Consider the following 10574-nt stretch of genomic DNA (forward strand, 5'->3'; position numbering starts at 1 on the left):
CCGAATGGCTTCGGTGTCCCAGCGAAGTCCTCCTTGAGGTCCGAAATTAGCACGGAGCTGGTGCTAATTGGCTCAGTTCCGATGATGACTGTCCTGCCCTACCTCTAGGTGCAGGCTGGAGAAAAAATGAGGGTGGAGTAGATAATACTCCCTGTCTTGTCCCAAATGACCCTGATTCTAATAGAGTTGAAGTGGTACTCTCCCTCGGATGTTCTGAGGGAAATTTATAATTCCATGGTAGGTGGCTGAAAACAATTCCCCGTTACTTCTAATCTCAATATTGATAAAAAGAAATCAAAGAAGAAGTGAGGAAAGTTTCTTTCAGCATAAGAAACCGGAGCAAAAAGATAATTATGGTAGATAAAAAAAACCATCCAATCGGATGTAGCGTGACCTTGCTTCACATAGAGTAAAAATATAATGGCCTTGGACAAAATACTATATTAAAATATGAAATAATGAATCTGAATAATAGGATATAGATAAAATACTCTAATGTTTATAATATAAAAAAATTATTATTTACCAGATAGCTACTTAATTCCGTGCTAGAAATCTCACTTCTACTTCCCGAGTTTGCGAAAACACCGTCAATTAAATTTTTATGGTTATACTTAGTTAACTTCTTGAAGTGAAGGAAATTCTATGCATTAATTGGATTTTCTTTCGCTAACTGCCACTTTGTGTGTACCACTTCAAACTCCCGATCAGAAGTGAATTTTAATTCACAGTTAATTAACCAAGAAGAGCCAATTTACACTCCCCCCTAATCTCCTGTCATCTCTCTGGTCCGCAATGGTACCAAATTAGAACAGAGTGACAACTTAAATTATTAACAATACACACTTAATGGGCAAATGAACACTTAAAGTTAGGCAACCCATACTACATCTCTGAAATCATTTTTAGTATCAATACAGTATAAGTAACGACTGTTACATCTTTTCCTATCCTCCGCATTACGATTGGGGTAACAAGTATGTCCAAATCTCAGTCTTATGATCGTGGTAACATATTTCCTAGGTACATTAAAAAACTTATATACCAAGGAGTTTTAGGAATATCTGTTTAAAGAGAAGTATATCTCATAATGACGGTATTGGATTTTTGTTTTGATACAGGGCAGCGACAGCCGCTTATACGTTTTTCGACCTCTTTAGGTCTCCTCAGAGCGATATAGCCACTACTTTGAATTCGGTTTCGCTAGGTAGAAATTTTTTGATTTCTTTTTTTGTTTAGAAGTAGATCTATTTTGCTAACAATGGAATAGTCCTTCCATATATTTTCTTTACCAGACAAAATACTTTCTTTTGCTAATTGGTCCACATGTTCATTATTTTCCAAACCTATATGTGCTTTAATCCAAACAAAGAGTACATTTTTGCCCCTTATTACTAACTTTTGTTTGATATCCTTAATATTTGTACTAAATAAGCTCTTAAAAAGCAGAGAGTTTTTTACATAAATTACAATAAAATATACCATTAATAAAACCGATTTTTATTAAATTTGCTATGTGTATTCGGTAGGTCTGATAATCGGTCGCAATCTATTTTTCATACCCGTAAGGTATCAGAGTGGTTAACACTAAACATTTTTTTTCATTTTGTTCACCAAATTTCTTATTTTAATTATTTTATGATATGACTCTTAAACAATACATACACCTTTTAATTTTTACCCTTCTGTCACCAGCTCCCATTTTTGATTAGCGAAATTAGTGTGACAAAGGTATTAGTGTTACAGAGGTCATTTCCACTTTCTTTTGAGACGGCTTGACCGATTTTTATAAAAATTTTATGCTCTCACTTACGAAAGTTGTTTTCATTTCAATTTTCTGACACAGTTGCAAATCAAAATTTCGTAGTCAACTATCCTACAGAGTTTTTGAATTAATTGCCTGGACTCTTATTTAACAATTTACAATTAAAGGTAGGATCAGTTTTTATTATGCTTCGTAACATTTACCTACCTCGACTGTGCAATGGAATGAAACTGACTATGAAAAGGTTAGTAAATAATGTCATTGCGACAACGACCATCAAAGAAAAGTACAAGAAGATGATGTCTTGATTCCATAAAAACTGATGATTTAAACGAACCTACCTACCATTTGATTTAAACGTTTACAATTTTCTGTGCTTTTGGCTTCTGCAATGACAATAGGCAAACCACAAAGCCAGCCGTTGAAAGTTTGCGGAATTACTTCGAGTTTCCATGTTTCGTGCATGGCAATTATTCGTGTGTCAAAAAAGCGTTATAGTTGTATATTTATTTAACACAAAAAAAAATAAAAATATTTTTATCAAAAAGCATTAAATTGATTCAATTTTTTCATTCATTATTTGTTAAAGTCTTTTTTTAGTTTAATTTTTTGTTCATTTTTTAACACATTTAATTATAAGACGGTACAAAGTTCGTTGGGTTAGCCAATTTAAAATACATAAAATATAACTTAACAAATTAAAATGGTTATTAGTCGTCCAACAAAAATTCAAACTGCAAACAATCGTTCTGACTTAGAATCCAACTGAAACCTTGAGTGAATTAGAGAGGTAAGGTCTATTTGTAGGTGCAAAAAGATTTTTTAGTAGTTGACCACTAACAATGTAAAAGTTTGAATTTAATGACCCATCACCACCTGAAGATAATTTCAGCAAAAAGCGCTTCTAAAAAAGGTTCACATCATAAATTTTATTAATATTTAAAATTTTTTAAATATCTGGGAGCAACAGAAATTTTATTTGCGATTAAATTTTAGGAATTAGTCAAAAATATATTATTGAAACATATAATAGTGCAATAAAGAGTTAAATATATACGAGATATTTTATGTAAATTAAGATTAAAAACATTGAAACGTCAGCGTTTTATTACGTTTCAGTAGTAAATTCTAGTTGACCAACGGTAACTGCAAGCAGACTGCTATACTCGGTGCTGTATTCCATATGGATAGAGAACATACACCAATGGAGGTTTGTAAGTTCGTAAACTAAGTCTTAGAAACAAGAGGGGGTTAAAGAAAAGAAAAGTTCCTACAGTATTATAACAATGCAATGACAGTTTTCGTTGGTATACCATCGTTTAGTTGTCTGAATATCGCACTAAGAATTAAAAATAAAAATAAATACAGGTTGACCAAAAACGTGAATGTGTATGTATGTGTATGTATGAGAGAGAGAGAGAGAGAGAGAGAGAGAGAGAGAGAGAGAGAGAGAGAGAGAGCGAGAGAGAGAAAGAGAGAAGCAAATAAATTGCCGTGAGGAGTGTCGACAGAAGTTTATTTAATACAGCCTTCAATTTCTACCTATAGTATATTGAAAAGAAGTAAATAGATGTGTGTAAGTACATTGATGTATATAAATGAAGGTATTCCGAACTTAAGTTCCTGTGCATGGAAGAGTTATATGAGAGGTAAGAGGACTTTGAGAGTGTGAAAGACCTCGGTAAATTATTAATCCGTATTAAAAGGTTTAGAAATCTGCGATTTTTATGATTATGAAGTAATTAAAGTGAAAGAGAAACCCTTGTATAACTACTTATTTTAAAAATTAACTGTCTAGTCCCTAGTGCATTAACTGTTTCTTATTGAATATTTGCACACATTACGTAACATGTTTACTCTTTTATTATTAGTCTTACATTTATCGGAATAGATAGATAATTTAATGCATTTTTAGAAAATAAGTATATTAAAGTCTTAAATAAGGAAAAATATTCCCCAAGTATTAGCCTGATTTCTGTGAAGCACGAACTATGTGGTTTCTTCAATATATCTTGTGTGTCTTTTTATTCTTCTACTTGCCTGTAAGTATAACTTTTTTAATAAACATTTTTTTAACATTTTTTAATAAACAAAATATTCGTTTAATAATTTTTATATCTTTAAAAACGTTTGGGTAGTCCTTTGATTTAAAACCGTTTGAAATGTTTGTTGATTTTAAATCCAGTGAAACTTCCCCAGTATCTTTTCGTTATTCGTATCTTTTTAGAATTTATTTGTCTCTTTTACTTATAATGTCAATAGATCACATGCCATAAGTCAGTTAAAAAGATATCCGTAAAGGGCGCTTACGTCGAGGTTTGGTATTAATTCATAACCTCATATTATTCATTGAATTCAGATGTACATTTCAATACATATTTGAGGATTTTCAGCCGTAGTTTCACAGTGTTTAAAATTTGTAAAATTAGTGAATTATTTAATCTAAAGATAAGAAAAAATATTCTAAACTGCCCCAGTAAATATCTAAGAAAACTTTTCACTGGCAAAACTTTTCACTATAATAAAAAATTTAACTCGACATTTATCCTACAGCATTTCTCTAAAGAATACCGTGGTGTGGAAGTCGATAAACTTGCATTTATCTGGTTTAATAAAATTTGCAGAAGTCTCAGTGTATGTTTATTTTATCTTAAACAAAATACTTATCATGTACAAAATGGTGTGCTTGATAATTCCGTGTTATTTTTAGTTTTTAAGATACAAATACCAATAAGAGGAACAACATTCAAGCGGCTTGTAACAAATTTTTTTAAAATTTGAATTACAGCTTTAAACAAGTAAATAAACTCTCGTTTAGCTATGTATGTTCTAGTTACCTACATAATTTAAAAAATAAAAAAAAACATTAACAAAAAGATACGCATCAGTGTTTCAATATTTTTGAAATATTGGTGATCGTTTATCCAGATATATCTAATGTAACAGCTTTGCTTTGTCAATAAATAACTTTTTTTATTTTTTGTCTTATACTTAATCAACGATATAACAAAAATTAAATCTTGTTTAATTATTATATTATTCAAGGTTTAAACAAATTGTAGTTAATAAATAGTAATAAGTAACAAATATTATAATATAAAACTAATAAAAAAATAAATGCTGTACCACCAAGAATCCTATTGATCAATATAGGTAGATCTATAAATAGGAAAATAATTTTCACAAAGTGTTACTTATTCTATTTATAAAATTACAAATCATAAAACAGATAAAAATTATTTGACTCAGATATGGGAATATTTTAGAAGGAATTCTATCTTTCAATATTTTATGTGTTTTTTTCCAATCCTATAAAAATTTTAACAATGATTCTATGATTGACAATGGCCCTTGATTTTAATATTTCTTCTTTTGTTAACTAAGCCCCTTTTTTAAATGAAGGTTTATTTAAATGTATTATTGTTTCCTCTAACAGATCTGATATATCAAAACCCCTGTCCGCTAAAATAAATTCTTCTCTTTTAATAAGTCCTAAAGTTGCGCATTCTACTGTATTTTTTCTATCTAAAATACTTCCTCCGTAACCATTAGGTAAAATATTTTACATATAATTTCACCTTTTTTAGAGTATTAGTATTTTAACACTAGAAAGTCGGGCTTAGCATACCTACCTAGAAAGCCCGAAGGGATCATTTTGGTCCCAAGTTCCTAAATCAATAAAGACCAAGTTTAGAATTAACTATTTATTTGGGAATAAACAAAAAATAAAAATAAACAGTTTTAAGAAATTATATAAACTCTTGACGATAGAATTTGATTTAATTTTTTAGTTTCATTTTAAACATTTGGAATACCATACAGTTTGCAGTTTTTGGCATTTGCCACACATTGCCTTGTTACAGCCGTGGCACTCATTGGAAGTATGATTTCCTTTACAAAACATTTTTAACTGACATTTTTTTCTTTTTTGACTAGTAACAGTGCTGGTGGTTGGTAAATCCGGTGGTGTTTTAGGGAGAAAAGCCTAGATGTGGCTACCCCTACAGTTAGGTGGCATAACCACATTCACTAAAAACCGAGGATATCCTATTACCCAGGGCATCTTAAGTAAATTTCAGATCATAAGCCTCCTCACGTAAGTCACAAGATGAGGAGGGGTGGTGGAGAAGCCTGGGGGCCAGATAGGTACCACTTCGACTAGCGAGGTGTAGTTGAGGAGATAAGATATTAACATCTTTATCAACGTCTGTTTTGCCTTGCAATTCTTAGAAGGCACAGATTAAAGCGGAATTCTTGAATTTGGTTTCGAGAATTAGTCTACGATTTTAATCCATATAAAATTCACTATAAGATAAATCACATGCTCACCATCTTTAAATAAAGAAGAGTTACAACAGAAAGACATTGGTAAATGCTTGAGTATACATCTCAACAGGCGGTTAACATTGAAGAAGCATATATTAATGAAAAGAAAACAACTGGGCCTTAAACTTAGCAGATTTTACAAAATCTATCTATCTCTATATAACAAAATATTAGTATATAAATCAGTCATCAAGTCAATATGGAGTTATGCTTTACGGCTTGAAAACCATCCTAACAATCTTGTAACGAACCCTATAAGGCCACTACCAAATTAAAGACTAAAGCAACAAACTTCCAGTGATTTTTCATCAAGCTTTCTAAACTGAGTTATTTTTATATTTTTTGTGTAAAACTCAAATTTTCAAATAATTTCTGTTAAAATTGAAATATAAATAGAAAACTGTCATGGGGCAACTTGCATGTAATTTTTAAATTGACTACACAATTCACTTATTGTCATATTATTACAGATTAAAAATAACGGTTATTTTCATTCAAATCAGTAAATGTTCAATCCCAAATAAAATATTATTTACCCATTGGTATTACTTGTATATATTCATTTGTCTAATTTGTCTAAATTCCATTAAAAACAAAAATTTAATTTTGTTTTACCTAAAACCTAAATTTCTCCAAGGAAATCATTAGCCCATTTCTACGTCGCTCCTTATCATTATTCTCTTTTATACTTTTATGTCACAGTCATTCCAGTTGGCTTTATTACGAAATAATGAATAAATCTCCGTAGGACACAATCTTGGAAAATAACAATTTTTGTTAACATATTTTTCGCTATTTCTTACCTTTACGCAATGCAGTTTGAAAAATTTATTTCTATTTTTTTCTAAAATTTTTCATTTGCCTTATATTCTTAATTGTCAAAATGAATTTTTGTACATTTTAATTGTTTTTTCTATCATGCACTATAGTCATCTAATCATGTCTACCATGCATCACAATGCTTACTGTACAGATGATGTTGACAAAAAAACCAGATATGATAATCTATTATAATAGTACAAAATGTAATGTAGATACGCTAGACCAAATGGTTCATAAATATATGTGCAAAACACGAACTAACCGTTAACATTTTGCATTATTTATAAATATTTTATTCATCGCTGGGGTAGCCGCATTTATTACTTGGACTAATTTACATCCAAAATGGAACGGAAACAAAAATGAAAAGCGAAGATTGTTTCTTACAACGACAGCAGAACAACTAGTGTTGCCTCAAATTTTGAGAAGAAAATCAAGAGGACTATAATGAAAAACAAAACAGAGTATTGAAAAATGCTTACAGAAAGTTATACCAACCAAATAAACAGCAAAAACTAGAAAAACCTTCAGTTTTAACATAGAAAAGGTGCCCAACAAAAAGAAACAAAAACAAAAAAAATCGGTTGCCTGTAAAGTCGGTTTTACGGGCGAAGATTTTACGTGACAACGTCTTTTTCTCGGTAGAATATTTATTGATATGAATATTATTAAATTGCACAATAGGAACAAGGAATTGAATGAAAATAAGAATTGCACAAATTTTAACTATAGAAATATATTTTGTTTACTAAAACATTGTACATGTAAACTTAAACTTAACTAATTTCTATTTGAGTGATTTTGTTGAGGATAGGACGATGATAGGAGAAATAGCATCGCACCAGCGAACCGATCATGTTTGAGTGGGAGAGAGACGCAAGGCATTCGCCGGTCCGGCGGGCCTTTCTCTCGTTCGGTGACTCATCGTAACAGACGTGAGCGGGCGTTACACTTTTTCATGAGTGACTCCGAGCCACAACCTAATTTAAGACGTTGTCACGTCAAAAATATATTCTTCTGCTTATGTGTTTTATTCATTTTGTAAAGAATGTTTTTGTCGGTACTTTATACATGACCTGCTAATTACCATAATTTTGTCTCAGATGGATTTTTACACAATAGTGAAAGGCATAATATATAATACCGTAATATTTTTCCAGGGTATGTGTAAACATCAACCCCTCTTTTCAAATAAAATGACCTGGTAAATTTACAAAAGTTTAAATTTATTTATTAAATAAGTCTATATTAGGTTCCAAATGTTTATTACTTGTGAATAAATATTTTTTCTACAAGAGTTTTCTTACATTTCATTATTTTGTGCAAATCCTTCAGGTAGATCGCACCCTCGAGGTAGACCGCATACTGTAGTAGCACCTTTATTTTTAATCTAGACAATTTATTTACATTTCACTTTATTAAAAAATCCAAAAAGAATATTAGAAAGATATGGGTAAACATGAATAGTACATTCAAGAACAGTGGTGGGTTCAACGGGCCCGAGTTGCCCGGTTACGTAAGTAAAATGTGTTGTCTGGATAAGTGTTAAGTATTCACTACTTGTTATTAGTAAAATATACTCTTAATATATTTTAACAGACACACTTGTTGACTAATATACTTCATACAATTAAGTGTGTAAGTCAATTTTACTGTCAACGAGGAAAGTGTCAGAAGCCCTTCTTAAGCAATGTTCAGCGAAGTGATTACATTGTGTAATTATCGTAATGATAGTAAATTAGTTATCTTACTTAAATCATCATCATCATCATCATCTTGGTGCTACATCCCTTAGAGGGCCTCGACCTTCTCAAGCTTTCTACGCCATTCTGTTCTGTCCCTCGCTGGCATTTTCCAGTTGCCGACTCCGATCTTCTCGGCATCTTGTGTTACCCCGTCCATCCACCTCAGCTTTGGTCTACCCCGTCTTTTCATTCCCACGGTTTGCGCTGTTAGAATCTTTTTTATCAGGTTTGACTCAGGGGCCCGGGCTACATGTCCTGCCCACTGCAGGCGGTTTCGCTTAATTATAGTGGTAATATCTTTACCACCAAACGTATGCTTGTAGATATTCTGCAGTTCAAAGTTGTATCTACGCCTTCATATTCCGTTCTCACAGACCGCTCCGAATATCTTGCGTAGTACCTTTCTTTCAAAAATGGATAGAGCGGATTCATCTGTTTTCGTTAGTGTCCATGCCTCTGATCCATATGTGAGAACGGGGACTATCAGTGTTCTATACAGCCTTATACGAGTTTTTTGAGACAGACGTTTGTTAGCTAAGTACTTTGATAGACCATGATAACACCTGTTTGCAATTATTATTCGCCTTTATTTCCTCAGATGTGTTATTATTGGGGTTAACCAATGTCCCTAGATATATGAACTCTTTGACTGCTTCGAAGTTTTATCTTACTTAGAATTATACCTATATTATAATAGGTATTGTGTTTAACATAATCTATTTTTGTCTCAATCTTAAACGATCATAACTAGCTTCGTTAGCTAAAGCTATTATACGTAGTATATTTATCACCAATTGTTACTCTTGAGCAAAGTTTATATTTTTTGGCATACCTCCTATAAAGCTGATAAACTTTGATGTCTGATAAATGTACCTTAGGTTCTAGAGCATGCAAAAGGTTTCATGAAGAATAAATTTTATTCTTAAAATTATTAATAAAAAAGTTTTCTATATAAATGTATAAATTAGATCTCCTTCAACTGATATCTTATCAAAGCAATCGCTGTAGGCCTATTAAGACTCGCTGCAATTTTAACTTTGTCGTTGGTATATATTACGGTCTTTTAATTTAACAATCACACTTGTGCCCTCTGCTGAGCCTTCAATTGGGTTACGCATTTCAAATAATCTAGATAATGTAAAACATATATTCTTACTAGTTGTTTTTTTGTAGATATCCGTCAAGGCTGGAGAACGTGTAGAAACTCACCGACAATGTCAGGCTGATCCAAAAACAAAACTTGAAGATGACCTTATTCATAAACTTCAAACAGGAGAAAAAGTGAATGATCCTATTATAGGCAAACACATGCTCTGCATGTTTACTAAGATGCATATTATGAACGAAAATGGAGATATAGATGCGGAAGTCCTCAGGACAAAAGCTCAGAGAGCTTTGCAAGATCAGGATAAACTTGATGCTTTGGTCAAAAGATGTAGTGTGAAAGAGCCAGGAAGCGCTGAAGATGCTGCCATACAATTACTGAAGTGTATTGAAAAAGACGTCCCAATCATAAAACATCAATCCACGTAATTAAGACATGTAAAACATAGAATTAAACAAATTATTACAGAAAAATATTAAGATTTAATTTGTAAAGGTTAAAAATAAATAAATGGTTGATGACTTGAAGTTGTCGCTAAAAATAGTTGATGTATTTTTGTATTTTGTTTTCCAATGAGTTATTTTAACATTTGCATATCCCCTTAAGAGACAAAAAGAAAACTGGAAGTCTTCGAAAGAAAACAGAATATGGAGATATATTAACGAAAACGGAATATGGAGATCTGAGTATAACCATGAACTCTACCAACTGTTCAAAGAGACACCGATCTCAGAATTCGGTAAACTTCGGAGACTTCGCTGGGCTGATCATTTAGTAAGAATGGAGACAGAAAGATTGCCGAAAAAAGCCC

At 31.7% G+C, this 10574-nt stretch overlaps 1 protein-coding gene across 1 annotated transcript; it reads left to right on the forward strand.

Annotated features, from left to right (window-relative positions):
• Positions 1 to 3661: 3661 nt before the first annotated feature.
• Positions 3662 to 10315, forward strand: LOC140433406 (B1 protein-like). The gene is made up of 2 exons (XM_072521417.1): positions 3662 to 3807; positions 9832 to 10315. The coding sequence occupies exons 1-2, from the start codon at positions 3757 to 3759 to the stop codon at positions 10189 to 10191; spliced, it is 411 nt and encodes a 136-aa protein (XP_072377518.1). The 5' UTR covers positions 3662 to 3756; the 3' UTR covers positions 10192 to 10315.
• Positions 10316 to 10574: the final 259 nt, after the last annotated feature.

The sequence above is a fragment of the Diabrotica undecimpunctata genome, chromosome 2 (assembly GCF_040954645.1).
Source record: "Diabrotica undecimpunctata isolate CICGRU chromosome 2, icDiaUnde3, whole genome shotgun sequence".
In the NCBI taxonomy this organism is placed as follows: Eukaryota; Metazoa; Arthropoda; class Insecta; order Coleoptera; family Chrysomelidae; genus Diabrotica; species Diabrotica undecimpunctata.

What these genes read in the sequence shown, in the direction of transcription:
- LOC140433406 (XM_072521417.1), top strand. Translation starts at nt 3,757, where the DNA reads ATGTGGTTTCTTCAATATATCTTGTGTGTCTTTTTATTCTTCTACTTG. An exon ending in TTTTATTCTTCTACTTGCCT is followed by an intron (nt 3,808 to 9,831) that starts GTAAGTATAACT and finishes GTTTTTTTGTAG; the next exon opens with ATATCCGTCAAGGCTGGAGA.